The sequence below is a fragment of the Saccopteryx leptura genome, chromosome 5 (genome assembly GCF_036850995.1).
Source record: "Saccopteryx leptura isolate mSacLep1 chromosome 5, mSacLep1_pri_phased_curated, whole genome shotgun sequence".
Classification (NCBI taxonomy): Eukaryota; Metazoa; Chordata; class Mammalia; order Chiroptera; family Emballonuridae; genus Saccopteryx; species Saccopteryx leptura.
In genome coordinates, this window is record NC_089507.1 from 120054857 (window position 1) to 120077887 (window position 23031).

General features: G+C 38.5%; 1 protein-coding gene across 5 annotated transcripts in view; it reads left to right on the forward strand.

Moving 5' to 3' along the window:
• The first annotated feature begins 278 nt into the window (after window positions 1-278).
• ODAD2 (outer dynein arm docking complex subunit 2) overlaps window positions 279-23031 on the forward strand; it is a 224608-nt gene continuing 201855 nt past the window's right edge. For 2 of the 5 annotated variants that reach the window (XM_066386871.1, XM_066386873.1), the window contains exons 1-3: window positions 279-380; window positions 1453-1716; window positions 15830-15987. In XM_066386871.1, the coding sequence (XP_066242968.1) occupies window positions 1493-1716; window positions 15830-15987 (382 nt within the window). In that variant the 5' untranslated portion in view covers window positions 279-380; window positions 1453-1492. Of the gene's footprint in view, window positions 381-1452; window positions 1717-15829; window positions 15988-18414; window positions 18484-23031 lie in introns of those variants that run through there. The other 3 variants (XM_066386872.1, XM_066386875.1, XM_066386874.1) reach the window with 3 other exon arrangements.

The following is a 23031-nucleotide window of genomic DNA, read 5'->3' on the forward strand; positions in this document are numbered from 1 at the left end:
TCTCCTTTTGATGATGAATTGTCTTTACAATACTTATGTACTGCTGCTATTCAGCAAGCAGTACTTCTCCATGAGAACTACTGAGCTAGACGTCCCTGTTACTGGATTACAAGGTTTAATACTGTACAGAAAGTAAAATCCCCAAGTCATTTCTTTAGAATCTTACTATGACTGTGCTTTTATAATAATGATGGGGAGGATGCTAATTATATTCTAATTGAGCTTTATAACTATTCTTCTTAAGCAGGGGTCCCCAAACTATGGCCCGTGGGCCACATGTGGCCCCCTGAGGCCATTTATCTGGCCCCCGCCGCACTTCTGGAAAAGGCACCTCTTTCATAGGTGGTCAGTGGAGGAGCATAGTTCCCATTGAAATACTGGTCAGTTTGTTGATTTAAATTTACTTGTTTGTTATTTTAAATATTGTATTTCTTCCCGTTTTGTTTTTTTACTTTAAAATAAGATATGTGCAGTGTGCATAGGGATTTGTTCATAGTCTTTTTTGTAGTCCGGCCCTCCAACGGTCTGAAGGACGGTGAACTGGCCCCCTGTGTAAAAAGTTTGGGGACCCCTGTTCTTAAGTATCCATTATGAATTAAAGTCAGGACTTCTTTTCTAACTTGGTTTTTATTTAATGTTACAGACGATGTGTTTTTAAAAATCTTTTTTTTAAAGACAAATTTAATGAAAGGGAAATTTACTTCATTTGAATTTCTGTTTTAATTTTTAATGCTAGACTATTTTGGTAACCAATTTTGACAAACAGCCTAAAAAGATTTCTTTCGGTTCTTATATCTCTCACATTTGCTCTTAAGAAAGTTAAAAATTACAATAAAATATTCTGGGCAGGAAATATGGGCAGAGTACAGTATTGGGATTACTCAAATATTCTGGTGTATAGGATTAATATGTGGTATACCAATTTTCAGAGAAAATTAAAATTATACTTTACAGTAATGTTCTTATTCTATTATTCAGAAGGCACTTGGGAAACTCAGAGCTTCCAGAATCATGTACCTCAGGATGTAGATGGGACTAGCAGAAAGTCAGAATAACAGAATTAATAGCATAATTCTAAACAATGTGTGACCCGGCTGAAAAGAGTGTTCATTGCTCACATTACCTTCAGTCCCAGCAGACCTGCAAATCAAAGGCCGATTCTTTATTCCACTTCAGAGTTTTCTGTTTCTGTTTGGACCCGGGGAAATGAAAAAGATGTATTCATTTCAGGGCAGGCAGAGATTGGAAAATCCTTAAGTACTAGTCAGTTTTGCTTAGAGCTGGTTCAGTGAAAATTAACTATTTTATTGAATTGAGCCATTAGATCATTTAAAAATCCACCTCTAAGATAAATAAACAGAATGTGGGTTGGGTAGTACTGGCTTACAATCTTGAAAATGAAAAATTGTCCAATGAAAAGGTAGATTCTGTTATCTCTTTCTACCCTGATAGAGTGTATGTGCTGAGCTCAGCTCCGAGTGTTATTGGCTCCATGGGCCTGGCGCTGACCAGATCAGTGCAGTGGACAGCTACTGGACATGGAGCCAGGACCCTGGAAGTGACACCTCTAAATGAAGCAATATTGAAAGAAATTATTCTGTTCATGGAGAGTTTTATGTATAAATATCCCCAAGAAGCTAAATATGTTTTTGTAGAACCACTTGAATGGAAGACAGAGATGGACCCCTCAGCTTTTGAATCAGGTTATGTTGCCAGGTAAGTCAGTTAATTGCTTCTAGAATGGCATATCTTCATTGTACATATTTTTATTGACTGATTGTGGATTTTGAACATCTATGAATCTCAGAAACCTTCTCACCCAAAGACTGCAAACTGGAGGCGCTCAGGTGAAAGCTGAAGATATTTTGATTGGCCAACACGCTGATTTCAAATTGAATTTGAATTTCTCTTGATAGGGGATGCATTCTCCATGTCACCATACTTCCAGCGTTGGCTGTTGTTGGATGTCTGGCCTTTCCACTCATCCACATTATCTGATAGACGCTTGTAGACATTGCTTTGTGACCTCTGACATACCTTTTGGTGTTTAAATCTATCCATTTCTGGGGTTACAGAGGGAGAATGGCAAATTTTTGTTCAATATAAGGGAGGGACTTAACAGTAAACTTGCCCTAAAGCGAGAACCTTCCAAATTTGAAATTACAAAAGAAATCCTACCTCTGCTTCACCCAGTAAGCTGTCAGTTTGTCTCTTCTGAACATAGCTAAAATATATAATTTATATAAATTTATGTAATTTATATAAATATCATTCTATATCATATATAAATAGCATATATAAGTTATATAAGTATCACATCCAACTATAAATTATCATTATCTATAATAAATATATATATATATATATATAATTTTCTATCTTTTCTGTTTGGTCAGCCTCAGTTTTTATTTTCCACTTGAAGGATTCTGATCGTCTTTGATTTTGCACATGAACTTTTAAAGTCTGGCATATCAAGAGCAGTTCCTGAGCTAGCCAAAGCTCCCTAGAGATGCTCTTTCCATTTTTTTCCCTGTGGGGTTGCTTGTGAGAGTAAACTCAGAATTATATTTTTAGTACTGTGAAACCATGCTTGAACTGTGTTTTAAAGGCTCTTCAGTTCTGATATCATGTTGTCTCTTCTTTCTGAATTTTCTGAAATCTTTTTTAAAAATTGTATTATATTTCTAACTTTGCCAATGGTCACTTTCTCCCAAAGTACCTGTTGCTCTTTGTTGCTGCCCCCTAAGTTCAGTGTAGTACCTCATTCTTTAAACCTTTGAAAGATGAACTCAAAACCAATTAAAAACATGAATGACTTAGTGCAAAGACAGATTTAAAGCAGATGTCAGAAGGGTATCAGGATTTTCATTGTATCTTGCCTTTGTACTAATTTTGTGTTTCAAGTACAAACAGAACCACATCTGAGCCCTTGTTAGGTGGGCTTATTACACATCTCAAATGTGTCACTATTTCTCTCTCTCTTGTCTAATTTCTTTGTGCTTCATATATCTCTGCACACAGTCTATGTACAGTGAATGTTCCCTTAAGCAGGATATTTTGATGTTTTGATACCATGTATGTTTTGAACCAACCATACCTTAATTGTCTTCCTCTTGTTAAATTTTTTTTTTTTTTGTATTTTTCTGAAGCTGGAAACAGGGAGAGACAGTCAGACAGACTCCCGCATGCGCCAGACCGGGATCCACCCGGCACGCCCACCAGGGGCGCTCTGCCCACCAGGGGGCAATGCTCTGCCCCTCTGGGGCGTCGCTTCTGCCACGACCAGAGCCACTCTAGCGTCTGGGGCAGAGGCCAAGGAGCCATCCCCAGCGCCCGGGCCATCTTTGCTCCAATGGAGCCTTGGCTGCGGGAGGGGAAGAGAGAGACAGAGAGGAAGGAAGAGGGGTGGAGAAGCAAATGGGTGCTTCTCCTATGTGCCCTGCCCGGGAATCGAACCCAGGTCCCCCGCATGCCAGGCCGACACTCTACCGCTGAGCCAACCGGCCAGGGCCCCTCTTGTTAAATTTACTATGCATCTTTCCCTTTGGTCAAGTTGTCTATCCTTTCTTGTCTGGGACCTTTATTAATGCAATCTTTGATGTTGGAAGGGACTAGAAAGGTCTGATAGTGGTGCTTGTTGTATTTGAGACGAACATGCCTGTGTGGCTTGATAAAAACCAGACAGGTACTGATTGCCCTGAAGAAGGCAAAGGATATAGCTGAGGTTTTGATAGTAACAGTAATGCAAAATACCAAATGCTTTCACATCCAGGTCTTCATCAGACCCTTTGCTCCACACCTCCAACCCCAACCAAAGAACTGTCAGCAACCTGTAGTAACTTGGAGTTTCTACATTTAACAACATAACAAGTGTTGTCACCATGGATGGTTGGCTCAGCAGTAGAGCATCAACCTAGTGTGTGGAAGTCCCCATTTGATTCTGATCAGGGCACACAGAAGAAGTGACCATCTCCTTCTTCTCCCCCTATCTCTCTCTCCTCCACCTGATGCCATAACTTGAATGGTTTGAGCAAAGTTGGCCGTGGGCACTGAGGATGGCTCCATGACCTCGCTTCAGGTGCTAGAATAGCTCACTTGCTGAGTAACAGAGTAGCAGCCCAGATGGGCAGAGAATAGCCTGGTTGGGGGCTTGCTTGGTGGATCCTGCTTGGGCCACATGTGGGAGTCTGTCTCTCTGCCTCCCCACCTCTCACTTAATAATAATAATAAACAAGTGATGTCAACTGTAGATGCCTCAATGACTAGAAGAATATATTATTGTAACAGCCCCAGCTACCTTGTTCTTTGATTTCCATTCATTCTTCTTGCTTAGCTGCTGATTCTTAGTACATAATTTATGCACCTGTTTAAAGTGGGAAAGACAAATTTCAGGTCTGTAAGTGCAGGGGGATGGCCAGAGTCATGAGGTATTTGGGCTTGGAGTCTCTGTGTGTGTTTCTACTGAACAGGAATATCTTTGGATGTTTTAGAGTAAAGGCAGATTCTTCTTTCCACACATTCCCTCAGGCCTCCTCTTGCAAAACCAAGTCATTTTTATCTACACTAAGAGTTGCTGAAGTAGGTGACGTACCTCCTTGTGTTGATCTCTATGGATTTTTTTTCCTTTTTTTCTTTTTTTTTTTGTGGCAGAGACAGAATCAGAGAGAGGGACAGATAGGGACAGACAGACAGGAAGGGAGAGAGATGAGAAAAAACAGTTCTTCGTTGCAGCACCTTAGTTGTTCATTGATTGATTTCTCACATGTGCCTTGGTGGGGTGGGGGAGGCTACAGCAGACCAAGTGACCCCTTCCTTGCTCAAGGCAGCAATCTTGAGCTCAAACTGGTGAGTCTTACTCAAACGAGATGAGCCCGAGCTCAAATCAGCAACCTTGGCGCCTTGAACCTGGGTCCTCCATATCCCAGTCTGATGCTCTCTCCACTGCGCCACCACCTGGTCAGGCTGATCTCTATGGATATTTTGGGGAGAATATATATATTTACTCTTGTGGCCTCCCTTCCCATTTGATGTTGTACATCTCCAAATGCACAATCTGCAACAGTCAGTAGAAGTCTGGTCAGCCTCCACCTTCATTAGGCTTGTTGGCATCTGCCATTGAAACATCCATGAGTCACACTGAAGAGGTCTTACATTTCATCAACTATCATCTTTGATTTCCTTTCTTGCAGGTTGGTTTTAACTGAATGCATAGCACAGTACTTTGCACATGTTGTGTAATTCATTCTTTTCCTTTAGAATCATTGCCGGTGTATAGCTGTTCAACCTGGAATAACATTTGTTATCACCTCTCCATGTTCAGTGTTGGGGCAGGGGAGTATCTCTACTTTCATTTTAATGAAAATCATAGGTCTCTTTATTACCATTTCCAATTGCTTTTGTTCTTGTCAGACTGGATGAGATTAATAACCTTCCTGAAACACCTCAGAATAAAGCCCAAATCCACTGTAAACTGAGAACAGATGACATCACTCAATGGTAACACTACCTGTCAGTGGTGTGCACAGCTGGGGTGCTAGCTTCTCTTGAATCTAGCTTAGAAATTCATAAATTGGGTAATGTTCAGAATCACTTTGTAAAATGTTACCTGTTCTTTTCTCTTTTTCTCTGGTAGAACTGTAACTTTTGAATCACATTTATTTTAATGTGGCAGTATTTTAGTTGTGAATCTTGCTCTGTTTTGTCTCAGTAACATGTTATGAGTTGAGACAAAATTATATGCTAGTAAGAGTTCTGTATGGACAAGAAGTCAGGATGCCTAACAGTATCCGACTTCCCCACGGCAATACACATATCACGCAAGTCATACCTTTCTGGTCCTTAGTTTTCTGACCAATATTGTGAAGGGCTGAATTACATGATCTCCAACCTGAAAACATTGTATTTTGAGCTCGTGGTATTATAGTCATTGGCCATACTTTTTTTTTAAATTAATTTTAATAGGGTGACATTAATTAATCAGGGTACATATGTTCAGAGAAAACATCTGCAGGTTATTTTGACATTTGATTATGTTGCATACCCATCACCCAAATTCATATAGTCTTCTGTCACCTTCTATCTGGCTTTCTCTGTGCCCCTCCTCTCCCCTCTACCCCTCACTTACCCTCCCCACCCCCAGTAAATACCACACTCTTGTCCATGTCCCTGAGTCTCATTTTTATATCCCACCTATGTATGGAATCATATAGTTCTTAGTTTTTTCTGATTTACTTATTTCACTCAGTATAATGTTATCAAGGTCCATCCATGTTGTTGTAAATGATCCGATGTCATCATTTCTTATGGCTGAGTAGTTTTCCATAGTATATATATGTAGCACATCTTCTTTATCCAGTCATCTATTGAAGGGCTTTTTGGTTGTTTCCATGTCTTGGCCACTGTGAACAATGCTGCAGTGAACATGGGGCTGCATGTGTCTTTACGTACCAGTGTTTTTGAGTTATGGGGGTATATTCCCAGTAGAGGGATTGCAGGGTCATATGGTAGTTCTAATTTTAATTTTTTGAGGAACCACCATACTTTATTCCATAATGGTTGTACTACTTTACATTCCCACCAACAGTGGATGAGGGTTCCTTTTTCTGCACAGCCTCTCCAACATTTGTTATTACCTGTCTTGTTGATAATAGCTAATTTAACAGGTGTGAGGTGGTATCTCATTGTAGTTTTGATTTACATTTCTCTAATAGCTAATGAAGATGAGCATCTTTTCATATATCTGTTTTCCATTTGTATTTCTTCCTGGGAGAAGTGTCTGTTCATGTCCTCTTCCCATTTTTTTTATTGGATTGTTTGCTTGTTTGTTGTTGAGTTTTATGAGTTAGGCCCTTATCTGTGCTGTTTGAAACTATCATCTCCCATTTAGTTGGCTGTTTGTTTGTTGTCAGTTTCTTTTGCTGTGCAAAAGCTTCTTAGTCTGATGTGGTCCCATTCATTTATCTTTGCCTTCACTTCCCATCCCTTTGGAGTCAAATTCATAAAGTGCTCTTTGTAACCGAGGTCCATGAGTTTAGTACCTATGTTTTCTTCTATGTAATTTATTGTTTCAGGTCTTATTTTAGGTCTTTGATCCATTTTGAATTAATTTTAGTACAAGGGGACAAGCTGTGGTCGAGTTTCATTCTTTTGCATGTGGTTTTCCAGTTTTCCCAGCACCATTTGTTGAAGAGGTTTTTTTTTATCCATTGTGTGTTGTTGGCGCCTTTATCAAAAATTATTTGACCATATATATGTGGTTTTAGTTCTGGGCTTTCTATTCTGTTCCATTGGTCTGAGTGTTCCATACTGTTTTGATTATCGTGGCTCTATAATATAATTTGAAGTCAGGTATTGTAATACCCCCAGCTTCGTTCTTTTTCCTTGGGATTGCTCTAGCTATTCAGAGCTTTTTATAGTTCCATATAAACCTGATGATTTTTTGTTCCATTTCTTTAAAAAATGACATTAGAATTTTGATTGGAATTGCATTAAATTTGTATATCGCTTTGGGTAATATAGTCATTTTGACTATATTTATTCTTCCTTTTCAAGAACAAGGAATATTTTTTTATTTTATTATATCCTTTTTGATTTCCCTTAACAATGCTTTGTAGTTTTCATTATATAGGTCCTTTACATTCTTTGTTATGTTTATTCCTAGGTATTTTTGTTGTTGTTGTTACAACCATGAAAGGGATTGTTTTTTTGAACTTGTTTTCTAATGTTTCATTTTTGGCATATAGGAAGGCAATGGACTTCTGTATTTTAATTTTGTATCCTGTGACCTTACTATATTGGTTTATTGTTTCTAGTAGTCTTTTTGTGGAGTCTTTGGGGTTTTCGATGTACAGGATCATATCATCTGCAAAAAGTGAAACCTTTACTTCTTTCCCAATATGAATGCCTTTTATTTCTTTCTCTTGTCTGATTACTCTGGCTAGAACTTCCAGCACTACGTTGAATAAAGAGTGGAGAGAGTGGGCAACCTTGTCTTGTTCCTGATTTTAGAGGAAAAGTCCTCAGTTTTATGCCATTTAATTTGATGTTAGCTGATGGTTTATCATGATGGCCTTTATTATGTTAAGATATTTTTCTTCTGTACCCATTTTGTTAAGTGTTTTAAACATAAAATTGTGTTGTATTTTATCAAATGCCTTTTCTGCATCTATTGATAAGATCATATGGTTTTTGTTCTTTGTTTTGTTGATATGATGTATTATATTAACCATTTTATGTATATTGAACCATCCTTGTGATTCTGGGATGAATCTCACTTGATCATGATGAATTATTTTTTTAATGTGTTATTGTATTCGATTTGCTAGTATTTTGTTTAGTATTTTAGCATCTGTATTCATTAGAGATATTGGTCTGTAGTTTTCTTTTTTTGTGTTGTCCTTGCTAGGTTTTGGTATGAGGGTTATGTTGGCCTCATAAAATGTGTTTGGCAGTATTGCTTCTTCTTCAATTTTTTTGGAAGACTTTGAGTAGAATAGGAACCAAGTCTTCTTTGAATGTTTGATAGAGTTCACTAGTATAGCTGTCTAGCCCTGGACTTTTATTTTGGGGGAGGTTTTTGATAGTTGTTTCTGTTTCCTCCCTGCTTATGGGTCTGTTTAGGCTTTCTACTTCTTCATGACTCAGTCTAGGAAGATTGTATTGTTCTAGAAATTTATCCATTTCTTCTATATTGTTAAATTTGGTGATATAGTTTTTGATAGTATTTACATTAATTCTTTGTATATCTATGATATCTGTGGTGATTTCTCCTCTTTCATTTTTGATTTTGTTTATATGAGTCCGTTCTTTTTTTCCCGTGGTGAGTCTTGCCAAGGGTTTGTCAACTTTGTTGATCTTTTCAAAGAACCAACTCCTTGTTTTATTATTTTTTTCTATAGTTTTTCTGTTCTCTATTTCATTTATTTCTGCTCTGATTTTTATTATTTCTTTTATTTGGCTGGTTTTTGGTTGTCTTTGTTCTTCTTTTTCTAGTTCCTTAAGATGTGAAGTTAAGTGGTTTACTTGGGCTCTCTCTTGTTTGCTCATATAGACCTGTAGTGATATGAACTTTTCTCTTATTACTGCTTTTGCTGCATCCAGAGATTTTGATATTTTGTATTGTTATTTTCGTTTGCCTGTATGTATCTTTTGGTCTCTGCGCTTATTTCTTCTTTGACCCACTCATTTTTTAAAAGTATGTTGTTTAATTTCTACATTTTTGTGTGTTTGTTTACTTCTTTTTTGCAGTTGATTTCTAGTTTCAAGGCTTTATGATCAGAGAATATCCTTGGTATAATTTAAGTCTTTCTGAATTTGTTGATGTTATTTTTGTGGTCCAACATATGGTCAATTCTTGAGAATGTTCCATGTACACTAGAGAAAAATGTATACTCTGGCACTTTGAGATGAAATGTCCAGTAGATGTCTATCATATTCAATAGTTCTAGTGTTTCATTTAAGGCGAATATTTCTTTATTGATTTTCTGTTTGGATGAACGATCTAGAGCTGTCAGTGGTGTATTGAGGTCTCCAAAGTATGATTGTTTTTCTTGGTTTTTGTTTTTAGGTCAGTCAGTAGCTGTCTTATATATTTTGGTTTGGTGCATATATATTAAGAAGTGTTATATTTTCTTGATTCAATGTCCCCTTTATCATTATGAAATGACTGTTTTTGTCTCTGATTATCTTTGCTTATAGTCAGCATTTTTAGATATGAGTATTGCTACACCTGCTTTTTTGGGGATGTTATTTGCTTGGAGTATTGTTTTCCAGCCTTTCACTTTGAATTTGTTTTTATCCTTGTAGCTTAGATGTGTTTCTTCTAGGCAGCATACAGTTGGATTGTCTTTTTTAATTAATTCTGCTACTCTGTGTCTTTTTATGGGTGAGTTCAATCCATTTATGTTTAGTGTAATTATTGACATTTGAGGGTTTCCTATTGCCATTTTATATATTGCTTTCTGATAGTTTTGAATCTTGTTTGGTTCTTCTCTTTTGTTTTTCTATCATTTGTTTTTGTTTGGTTTTAATCCATACTTCTTTTCTTATACTTCTTTTTTTCAAGCCATGTACCTCTGTGTTGGATTTTTCAGGTGTGTTTACCATTAAGTAATGGAAAGCGTACATATCATGTTCATTGTAGTACATTATCTCATGAATGCTTCTGTACTCTATCCTTTTTTGCTACTGCTAATCTTTGTACTCTCCCCTTTTTTTGTTTTTTGTTTTTGTCACAAATTAACCTTGTTTTTATTGTGATCTTGATGGAGCTTTTAGTTGTAGTTTTGTTTTTTTGTGTCTGATTGAAAAACCCCTTTAGTATTTCCTGAAGTGGAGGTTTTCTGGTGATAAATTTCCTCATCTTTTTTGTATCTGTGGATATTTTTATTTCTCCTTCGTATTTGATGGATAGCTTTGATGGGTATAGTATTCTTGGCTGGAAGTTCCTCTCTTTCAGAACTTTAAATATTGGGGTTCAATCACTTCTAGTTTGTAGAGTTTCTGCTGAGAAATCTGTTGATAATTTAATGGGCCTTCCTTTTATGTTGTATTCTTCTTTTCCCTTAAGCATTTTTTCTTTGTCATTGGTTTGTGCCAATTTCATTATAATGTGTCTTGGAGTAGGTTTGTTAGGGTTAAGATTACTTGGTGTTCTGTTTACTTCTAGAATTTGAGGCTTTAGTTCTTTCCACAGGCTTGGGAAGTTCTCGTCTATTATTTGTTTGAATATGTTCTCCATTCCATTTTCTCTCTCTTCTTCTGATAAACCCATTATTCTTATGTTGCTCTTTCTGATGGAGTCAGATAAATCCTGTAGGGTATATCATTTTTTAAAATTTGTGAGTCTCTCTCCTCTTCTCTCTGTAGTACCTCTAGTTGCCTTTCTTCTGTGTCACTAATTCTCTCCTTTATCTGGCCTGTTTTCTTGTATATTCCTGAGTATTTTTAGGATTTCAGTTTTAAATTCTCTGTCATTTAACTCCAAGGTTTCTAAGCTATTGAAATATTTTTTTATAGATTTTCCCTCATCTATCTGAGCTACATCACTGTCTTTTATATCCATGATATTCAATTTCTTTTTCTTTAATAGCATTTAAGAGTGGTATTGTTAATAACACTAATAAGAGTTGATAAAAAAAATTTTTTTTACAGAGACAGAGAGTCAGAGAGAGGTATAGACAGGGACAGACAGGTATGGAGAGATGAGAAGCATCAATCATTAGTTTTTCATTGTGCATTGTGACATCTTAGTTGTTCATTGATTGCTTTCTCATATGTGCCTTGACCATGGGCCTTTAGCAGACCGAGTAACCCCTTGCTCGAGCCAGTGACCTTGGGTCCAAGCTGGTGAGATTTGCTCAAACCAGATGAGCCTGCACTCAGGTTGGTGACCTCAGGGTCTCGAACCTGGGTCCTCAGCATCCCAGTCTGACAGTCTATCCACTGTGCCACCGCCTGGTCAGGCGATAAATTTTTTTTTTTTTGAGAAAATGTAGTGAAAAACTGAAAATTCTATTGTGCTAAGTGGGATAAAAATACATAGAACGGAGGGCCTGGGTTGAGGGGGGGGAGTGACAAAGAAGCAAAAATCAAGGCAAGAACCCACAAAATGCTACAAGGAAAGAATTTGGATCAAGAATAAAATAATTTGTAAATGGTGGTCGAATGAGAGAAATAGTGTAAGAGAAATGAAAAAGAGAAAAGAGAAAGAGAAATACAGTGAAAAATGAAAATTCTATTGTATAGAATGGAGGGCTGGAGTTGGGGGAAATGCTAAAGAGATAAAAAGCAAAATAAAAAGTAAACAAAATGACAAAGAAAAATTTTGAATCCAGAATAATATAATTTGTTTGTGGGTGAGATTCAAGTGAGAGAAAAAGTGAAAGAGAAAAGAGGAAACAAAAAGAGAGAGATAAAAAAAAATTGAGTTAAGTTTTTTGGAATGTAGCCCTCATAGAAAAAAAAAAAAAAGAATGGAAAATGTAACACCTGTGGGTAATAATGTTCAAAATGAAAAGAAAAGAATAAAACTGAAAGAGGATAAAAACCAAGGTGGAAGGAAAATAAAAGATAAACATACAAGGGAAAAAATGGAAAAAGTTATAAAGACTGTGGATTTTTCCTGGTTTTGAGAGGTTATCTTCTGCCTTTTTCTTTTTTCTCTCTCTTTTTGGCCGGTGGCGCTGTACCCCAGGTTCTGCCCCTGTGGCACACTCTTAGGCAGAGATTTGCTATTGTGTCATTATGGTGATGAAATATACTAGGTCTCAGTCCTGTTGGTAGGTGGGGCTTTTTGGTGTTTGCAGGCTCCAACAATGGGAGAGTCCGTTTTCCCTGAGCCTCTCCCCAAACCTGTCCTTCCTGAACCAGCAGCCTGGACCCAGCTGTGAAGTTTCCCCAGCCACTGCCTGGAGAGCAAGAGGCTCTAAGAGCTGCCAAATCCCCCCTCTATCCCCACTCAATGCAGGGTTCTGGGTAAGGCTTTGCCAGCCAGAGCCACCAGTGTAATCAGGCAGGGCTGGGAGCCGATTGTCTTTCAGGTGTCTTTCTATGAGCCTCTGGGCATGTCAGTATGCCTCAGCACTCCGCAGGTCTGCTCTCCAGAGGCTGTCCGCAAGCTGCCTGCGCTCCCTTCCCCCCACCACTTCTGCAATTCTCTTCCCCAGGAGTGTGCTTTGTTAGCCTGTATCGCTGGCAGAGGTGTGGCACCCAGACAGGTCTGGGTGTAGGGAAGCCAGCTTTCATGCACTTCACACGCTCTGTTGTTTGGGAAGCCGGTATTATTCAGAAACTCTGGTCATAGCCCACACAGAGGGTCACTACTGACAGTCTCTGACCCAGCCCCTCCATCCGAGAACGGGCACCCATACCCGAAGCGCTAGGTGGACCCACTTGCATGCACACTGCCCATGCTCACCGACCGGGATACTGGGAGTAACAAGGCAACTGCTCGCCCACCTCTGCCGGGGTCTGCCGCTGACGTTAGCTCCACGTGGGCTGAGCCACGGGCCCATTCTCTCCTCGGCTTCAATGTCTCTGCCCTAGCCCAGCTTCTTCCCCAGCCCTCGCTTTCCCTTAGTTCCAAGTGAAAGTAGCCCTTGCTCAGATTAGTGAGGAAAGCAGAATACTCCGTTCTCCATCTTATTTCCTTCAGAGTGGATTATATATTCAGCCACCTTTTCGCCCAATCATACCTTTGTTTGATGTATGTGTATTTCAGATGCTCCTGAGATTGTTTTTCTGTCTCTAGTTGTTGAATTTGTTGAAGTTTCAGGGAGAGGTATCAGGAGCACTCCTCACGGCACCATTTCTCTGACATCACTGGGCAATAGTTTTGTTATTGGGCTCTTTAGTGTTCTTCCCTGAGAATTACTAAATAATTTCTCAATGCTAGCCTTTTGTCCTGTGTTACTATTTAAACATGTGTTTATTGAATAATTACAATATTCTGGACACTAAACTAGACACTGGGGACTAAATACATAAGACATTTTCTTGCTGAGTATTTTTAGTTCCCTTCCCCAATTCCAGTTTAAAAGTTTCTTGATCAGGGCAGTGGATTTCATTTATAGCGCATTCTTCTTGACCTTCATGAGGTGGGCGCAGCATTTTTATTACTTCCTTTCTTCCATTATTTCTCTCTTCCTATCTTTTCCTTCCTTCCTTTTTTTTTTTTTTTTGTGAGAGAAGGGAAGGTAGTGAGGCAGACTCCCACATGCACCTTGGCCAATATCTACTGAGCAACCGTGTCTAGGGCCAGTGATTGAGCACAGAGCTATTTTTAGCACCTGAGGCTGACATGCTTGGACCAACAGAGCTATCCTCAGTACCTGGAGCCAATGCTTGGACCAGTCGAGCCACTGGCTATGGGAGAGAAGAGGGAGATGAGGAGAGGAAGGGGGATAAAAGCAGATGGTTGCCTCTCATGTGTGCCTTGACTAGGGATCGAACCCAGATATCTATACACTGGGCCAACGCTCTATCCACTGAGTCACTGGCCAGGGCTGCATTTTTCTTTCCAAGAGCTCTTTTTCTCAGGTATGAGAAACTGTGGTCCCAGAGACTAAGACCTGCTCTACACATCATCCTTACAGCCAGCTCTGTTTAGTTACAGGCTTCCACTGGTAGGAGCAATGAAGAATGTTACTTGTGCCCTTCAGTTCTCTCTTTTTCCACAAAGAGTCCACTTTCTCAAGTTAGTAGCTTGATATTGTTGGCATTCATTCAGCCTGTAACTTAATTCTTCCACTGCCCACTTAGTACTAGTGTCCAGCTCTGATTACAGGCCTTTAAGAAAGTGCCTCAATCCTAAGCCGTTACTCCAAAAGCCTTACTTTAGAGAAAATGTACATTTTGTCCACATTACACATCACTGGCAAGTCTAAAAACATTTCATTCATTCACTCATGCCTCATATTGGTGGAACACCTTCTGTGTAAAGTTGCTGTGTGAGGTACCAGGGACAGAGAAGTGGGCAAGACCTAAAGCCCCTGTCTTGGCTTCCTGTTGATGCTGTAGCAGATGACCACACACATAATGGGTTAAAACAATGCAGCTTTGTTATCTTACAGTTCTGGAGGTGAAAAATCTAAAACTAGCCTGCAGAGCTAAAATGAATGTTGACAGGGATACATTTCTCCTGGGGGCCAGAGGGGAATTAATTCTTGCCTTTTCCAGCTTCGAGGGGCCATCTGCATTCCTTGCCTCATGACCCTGTGTGTCTCTGACCTCTGTTTCCATCGTTACATCACCTGCTCAGACTTTACCCTCCTGCTTGCCTCTTCTAAACACCCTTTTTATTACATGGGACCAGCTTAGACATTGCGGAGTGGTCTCTCTGTCTCAACGTCCTTAAATTAATCCACCTGCAAAGTCCCTTTCGCCATGTAAGGTAACATAGTCACAAGTTTTGGACACTAGGACATAGACATTTGCGGGGGGGTAGAGGGAGAGGGAGGGCCATTATCCTAACTCCCACAGTTTCTGTCCTCTTATCCTGTTCTAGTGAAACAGTGTTAGTAGTTGTAGTCTGAGTCTATCAGATTTACTTTTTCTGATAAACTGTTAATATTTCACATCTCTTCACATGCATTACAATTTGAAATATGTTAGATGAGGTCTTAAGATGTGGGCAGTTTTTCTGGGGATGTCAGTATGTAATGAAAAACCTAGGCAATTTGATCACTGTTGTAAGTGGTTAGAAATCTATAAAAATATCACTGCTATAAAAATATCTTAATATTTTAAAAATGCCAACTTAAAAAGAATAATTAAAATGGATAGAAACAAATCTAGGAAACCCAGTAATTTCTGATCAGGAAAAGCCCATTCAGAGAAACTCCTTAGAATCCTAAAGTAAACCTAATTACACTGATGGCAAAATGATCTACAGAACAGATCTAGTTTTTAATTTTTTTCATAGCTTTTCTGGTTCATAAACAACATAGAGTAGCCAAGAAAATTTCAACCACTAATTGCTGTGGTGTAAAAATTGTATAAATGAAATAACTCTAGAAATCTTCAAAACATGAACGGTCCTGTAGAATGTCAAACACATTGTTAGGAGAACAAAAACTGGTTGAGTTTATGTAGGTTTTCAAGAAATTGCTTAAAATTTCCTTTTGGGTGTGTCATATTGCTCATGAATTTGGGATTTTAGGGGTCTGAGTGTGGAAGAAAGTGGGAAAATAGATGAGCTTCTAACAAGAGGTATTTATATTCTTTGTTTTGTAATGACACATGGGATTAATTTGCCAGAATATCTTAAACTTACCTTCTACTGGTGTCCAGGTAACCCTAAGCTTTCAATTTTTTTTTTTTTCATTTTTAGTGCAACAACAGTCAGATCAGAAGAAGCTGATAAAAATGGACAGCCTTTGCTATTTCTTTCTGTACCGCAAATTAAAGTTTGGAGCTTTGGGCAGCTGTCATACTTGTTATTTATTGCCAAAGATACAAAGTTGAAGGAAGCACAAGCATGCATTGAAGGTGATATTTACACTCTAGTCTGTGACTGAACTTCTAGAAATGTGATCTTGGGGCAAATCATTTGAAAAAAAAGTTCTGTAACCCAGAAGGTAAAAAATCACATGTTCAGCTTCACAAAAATGTCACTAATATTCCTTGGCTAAAATGTTATGCTGATATCCAATTCTACTTTTAAATGAAAGGCCTAATACTTTACTGCTAGTAAGAGCCTAGATTTATAATTTTAAAGATAGCCTCCTTATTTTCTGGAACAACCTGAGGCCTGTAGCCTTGAAGTGCATGTCAGGAGAGAAGACTGATGTCTGTGACTGGAATCTCCCCTCTGGGGGATGGGTGATGACTTCTTTCCTTTACCATGAATGTGGCTCTTCCCTTACAGAGGTAGTCCATACTTTTCTCACTTTCCGTTTGTCTCAGTGCTCTTCCATTGTGGACTATACAGTTGCTGAGATAGTTACAGTTGTTCAATGGGAGATATTCTCCCTCTTCATTAAGGATATACATATATTGCACTCATTCTGTCTAATCATCTAACATCTAAAAAAGAATGTGACTGATTACCTGTCATCATTGTGCCCTAATTATTTCTTATGACAAATACTTAATGATGTGTGTGTGTGTTGCTGCCTTGGAATCATCTGACCAGTGAGTCCTAGGCATAAAGGACCTGAGTTCTGTCTCTCATCATTCTCTGCCACTGTCTGTCACTGTCAGGTGGGAAGACGGTATTCCCCTTCTATTTTTAAACTAAATGAAGGTGTGTGCCTTAGGATGCAATCTCTTTATTTTTTGCCTCCTCTTCCTTATCAGGCTGTCTTGTACACCAAAGCTGCTTCCATGAGGAGGAATGAAACCTTGAGAGTAAAGCTGAGTTCAAGAAGATAGTCACCAGGGTCTGACTGTTCATTAAATTCAACTTAATGCATACATTTAGTATTATACATAGACTGCTGTACATTTAGTCTGGCTAGATATGTGTCCTTTGCTGCATTTTGCCCTTTCTGTAAGAGTTTCTAGGTACTGCTCTTAGTTTTAGGTTCAAACTGCATGGTACATGGCAATTTGGGAGCCAGTATTATGTCTTTCCCCAGAATTCACATAGCATTACTTTCCATAAATTTTTATGGATGACATCCATAAAGTTGGTAGGTTGAGACTGCATGGAGAATACAGGAAGGAGACCTAGCTCTCCTTGCACCCCCTGCCCGCCGCGTCCCTCAGCCCTGTGCTTCTCTGCTCTTCCCTGGGGTCCAGGAGAGGAGACCCAGCTCTCCTTGCACCCCCTGCCCGCCGCGTCCCTCAGCCCTGTGCTTCTCTGCTCTTCCCTGGGGTCCAGGAGAGGAGACCCAGCTCTCCTTGCACCCCCTGCCCGCCGTGTCCCTCAGCCCTGTGCTTCTCTGCTCTTCCCTGGGGTCCAGGAGAGGAGACCCAGCTCTCCTTGCACCCCCTGCCCGCCGCGTCCCTCAGCCCTGTGCTTCTCTGCTCTTCCCTGGGGTCCAGGAGAGGAGACCCAGCTCTCCTTGCACCCCCTGCCCGCCGCGTCCCTCAGCCCTGTGCTTCTCTGCTCTACCCTGCGGTGCTGCCTGTTTCCTTTAGGAGAGTTGCTACCATGACTCTGCTTTTTATCATTTCATTCCAGTTGAGCTTTCTGAATTGGTCCCATAAGAATTTCCTTTTTTCCTGCCTAAATACCTTTTTTTTCTAAATATGGTCTTTCCCCTTAATCATATATATTTTAACTTTTTTTAATCTTATTTTTATTAATTTTAATGCAGTGACATTGATAAATCAGGGTACATATGTTCCGAGAAAACATCTCCAGATTATTTTGACCTTTGATTATGCTGCATACTCCTCACTCAAAGTCAAATCGTCCTCCGTCACCTTCTATCTGGTTTTCTTTGTGCCCCTCCCCTCCCCCCACTCCCTCCCTCTCCTTCCTCGCCCCTTCCCCACCCCTCCACCCCACTCCCTGTTACCATCACATTCTTGTGCATGTCTCTGAGTCTCATTTTTATGTCCCATCTATGCATTGGTTCATATAGTTCTTAGTTTTTTTCTGATTTACTTATTTCGCTCAGTATGATGTTATCAAGGTCCATCCATGTTATTGTAAATGATCCGATGTTATCATTTCTTATGGCTGTGTAGTATTCCATAGTATATATGTACCAAAGCTTTTTAATCCACTCGTCCTCTGATGGACATTTGGGCTGTTTCCAGTCTTCGCTATTGTGAACAATGCTGCTATAAACATGGGGGTGCATTTCTCCTTCTGGAACCTTTCAATGGTGTCCTTGGGGTATATTCCTAAAAGTGGTATGGCTGGGTCAAAAGGCAGTTCGATTTTCAATTTTTTGAGGAATCTCCATACTGTTTTCCACAGAGGCTGCACCAGTCTGCATTCCCACCAGCAATGCAGGAGGGTTCCCTTTTCTCCACATCCTCACCAGCACTTACACTGTGTTGTTTTGTTGATGAGCGCCATACTAACCGGTATGAGGTGATATCTCATTGTGGTTTTAATTTGCATTTCTCTAATGATTAATGATGTTGAGCATTTTTTCATATGCCTATTGGCCATCTGTATATCCTCTTTGGAGAAGTGTCTATTCATTTCTTTTGCCCATTTTTTTTAAAAATAAATTTTTATTAATGGTAATGGGATGACATTAATAAATCAGGGTACATATATTCAAAGAAAACATGTCTAGGTTACCTTGTCATTAAATTATGTTGCATACCCCTCGCCCAAAGTCAGATTGTCCTTCGCCACCCTCTATCTAATTCTCTGTGCCCCTCCCCCTCCTCCTAACTCTCCCCCTGTCCTCCCTCCCCCCACCCCTGGTAACCACCACACACTTGTCCATGTCTCTTAGTCTCATTTTTATGTTCCACCAATGTATGGAATCATGTAGTTCTTGTTTTTTTCTGATTTACTTATTTCACTCCTTATAATGTTATCAAGATCCCACCATTTTGCTGTAAATGATCTGATGTCATCATTTCTTATGGCTGAGTAGTATTCCATAGTGTATATGTGCCACATCTTCTTTATCCAGTCTTCTATTGAAGGGATTTTTGGTTGTTTCCATGTCTTGGCCACTGTGAACAGTTTTGCCCATTTTTTGATTGGATTGTTTGTCTTTCTGGTGTTGAGATTTACAAGTTCTTTATAAATTTTGGTTATTAACCCCTTATCAGACATGCTGTCAAATATGTTCTCCCATTGTGTAGTTTGTCTTTTTATTCTGTTCTTATTGTCGTTGGCCGTGCAAAAGCTTTTTAGTTTGATATAGTCCCATTTGTTTATCCTGTCTTTTATTTCCCTTGCCCGTGGAGATAAATCAGCAAATATATTGCTGCAAGAGATGTCGGAGAGCTTACTGCCTATGTTTTCTTCTAAGATGCTTATGGTTTCATGCCTTACATTTAAGTCTTTTATCCATTTTTGAGTTTATTTTTGTGAAGGGTGTAAGTTGGTGGTCTAGTTTCATTTTTTTGCAGGTTGCTGTCCAATTTTCCCAACACCATTTGTTGAAGAGGCTGTCTTTACTCCATTTTATTTTCTTACCTCCTTTGTCAAATATCAGTTGTCCATAAAGGTGTAGGTTTATTTCCGGGTTCTCCGTTCTGTTCCATTAATCTATGTGCCTGTTCTTATGCCAGTACCAGGCTGTTTTGAGTACAATGGCCTTGTAGTATAGCTTGATATCAGGAAGTGTGATACCTCCCCCTTTATTCTTCTTTTTTAAGATTGCTGAGGCTATTCATGTTCTCTTTTGGTTCCATATAAATTTTTGGAATATGTGATCTATATCTTTTAAAGTATGTCGCTGGTATTTTAATTGGTATTGCATTGAATTTATAGATTGCTTTGGGTAATATAGACATTTTAATGATGTTTATTCTTCCTAACCATGAGCATGGTATATGCTTCCACTTGTTTGTATCTTCCTTGATTTCTTTTATCAATGTTTTATAATTTTCCGAGTACAAGTCTTTAGTCTCCTTGGTTAAATGTACTCCTAGGTACTTTATATTTTTGGTTGTAATAGTGAAGGGGATTGTTTCCTTAATTTCTCTTTCTGATTGTTCATTATTGGTGTATAAAAATGCCTCTGATTTCTGAGTATTAATTTTATATCCTGCCACCTTGCTGAATTCATTTATCAGGTCCAGTAGTTTTTTGACTGAGACTTTAGGATTTTCTATATACAATATCATATCATCTGCAAATAATGATAGCTTTACTTCTTCTTTTCCAACTTGAATGCCTTTTATTTCTTCTTCTTGTCTGATTGCAGTGGCTAGGACTTCCAGGACTATGTTGAATAAGAGTGGTGAAAGGGGGCACCCCTGCCTTGTTCCTGATCTTAAGGGGATTGCTTTTAATTTTTGCCCGTTGAGTATGATGTTGGCTGTGGGTTTCTCATAGATGGCTTTTATCATGTTGAGGTATGTTCCCTGTATTCCCACTTTGCTGAGAGTTTTGATCATGAATGGGTGCTGGATTTTATCAAATGCTTTTTCTGCATCTATTGAAATTATCGTGTGGTTTTTCTCCTTCCTTTCCTTTATGTGATGAATAACATTGATAGATTTGCGAATATTGTACCAGCCCTGCCTCCCCAGAATAAATCCCACTTGATCATGGTGTATGATTTTTTCCATATATTGTTGGATCCAGTTTGCTAATATTTTGTTGAGGATTTTAGCATCTATATTCATCAGGGATATTGGCCTATAATTTTCTTTCTTTGTGTTGTCTTTGCCTGGTTTTGGAATCAGAATTATGCTCGCCTCATAAAAGGAGCTTGGAAGTCTTCCTTCCTCTTGAATTTTTTGAAATAGCTTGAGAAGGATAGGAGTTAGTTCTTCTTTGAATAGTTGGTAGAATTCACTTGTGAAGCCATCTGGCCCAGGACTTTCCTTTTTTGGGAGTTTTTTGATAACTGTTTTGATCTCATTTGGTGTAATCGGTCTGTTTAGGTTTTCTGATTCTTCCAGACTGATTTTTGGAAGATTGTATGTTTCAAGGAATTTGTCCATTTCATTTAGGTTGTCTAGTTTTTTTTTTGGCATACAGTTCTTCATAGTATTTTCTTACAGTCCTTTGTATGTCTGTTGTGTCAGTTGTTATTTCTCCCCTCTCATTTCTAATTTTATTTATTTGAGACCTCTCTCTCTTTTTCTTGGTGAGTCTAGTTAAAGGTTCATCAATCTTGTTTACCTTTTCAAAAAACCAGCTCCTCGTTTCATTGATCCTCTGTATTGTTTCTTTAGTCTCCATGTCATTTATTTCTGCTCTGATCTTTATTATTTCCTTCCTTCTACTACATTTAGGCTTTACTTGCTGTTCTTTTTCTAGTTCTTTTAGATGCAGGGTTAAGTTGTTTATTTGAGCTTTTTCTAGCTACTTAAAGTGTGCCTGTAGTGCTATGAACTTCCCTCTCAGTACTGCTTTTGCTGTGTCCCATAAATTTTGAGTTGTTTTATGTTCGTTGTCATTTGTTTCTAGGAATTTTTTTATTTCTTCTTTGATCTCATTTTTAATCCATTCATTATTTAATAACTTGCTATTTAGTTTCCTTGTGTTTGAGAATTTTTAAGCTTTTCTGTTGTGGTTGATTTCTAGTTTCATGCCATTGTGATCAGAGAAAGTGTTTGATATGATTTCAATCTTCTTAAATTTGTTGAGACCACTTTTGTGCCCTAGCATGTGGTCTATCCTAGAGAATGTACCATGAGCACTTGAAAAGAATGTATATTCTGCTGCTTTAGGGTGAAAGGTTCTGTAGATATCTATAAAATCGAGTTGATCTAGTGTGTCCTTTAAGTCTGCTGTTTCTTTGTCAATTTTCTTTCTTGAGGATCTATCTAGTGATGTTAGTGGGGTATTAAAATCCCCTACTATTATAGTGTTTCTGTTGATCTCGCTCTTTATATTTATCAAAGTCTGCTTTATATATTTAGGTGCTCCTATATTAGGTGCGTAGATATTTATAATAGTTATATCTTCCTGTTGGATTACTCCCTTTATCATTATGTAGTGGCCTTCTTTATCTCTTACTATATTCTTTGTTTTAAAGTCCATTTTGTCTGATATAAATATTGCTACCCCAGCTTTTTTTTCATTTCCATTTGCATGAAATGTTTTTTTCCATCCTTTTACCTTCAACCTATGTGCATCTTTTGTTTTAAGGTGTGTCTCTTGTAGACAGCATATGTATGGGTCCTGTTTTCTTATCCATGCAGCTACCCTATGTCTTTTGATTGGATCATTTAATCCATTTACATTTAGGGTTATTATTGACATGTAGTTGTTTATTGCCATTTTATTCTTTAAAGCTGTATTCCTCTTTTGCTATATTCTTTTCCCACTTTGATCTGTTTTCACCATGCCCCTTAACATTTCCTGCAGCATTGGTTTGGTTGTAATGAATTCCTTGAGTTTTTTTTTTGTTTGGGAAACTTTTTATTTCTCCTTTAATTTTAAATGATAGCCTTGCTGGATAAAATAGTCTTGGTTGTAGGTTCTTGTTCTGCATTACTTTGAATATTTCTTTCCATTCCCTTCTGGCTTCAAGTGTTTCTGTTGAGAAGTCTGATGTCATCCTTATGGGGGCTCCTTTGTAGGTGATAGCCTTTTTTGTCTCACAGCTTTTAATATTTTCTCTTTATCACTTAGCTTTGGTATTTTAATTATGATGTGTCTTGGTGTAGGTTTCTTTGGGTTTCTTTTTAGTGGAGTTCTCTGTGCTTCTTGAATTTGTGACAGTTTCTCCTGCATTAATTTAGGGAAGTTTTCAGCTTTGATATGATTGAACAAAGCCTCTATCCCTTGTTCTTTCTCTTCTTCTTCAGGAACCCCGATGATGTGGATGTTATTTCTCTTTATGTTGTCACAGAGCTCTCTAAGAATTTCCTCAGACTTTTTGAGTCTCTTTTCTTTTTTCTTCTCTGCTTTCATGCCTTCATTCCAGTTGTCCTCCAACTTGCTGATTCAATCCTCAGCTATATCCATCCTGTTTTTAATTCCTT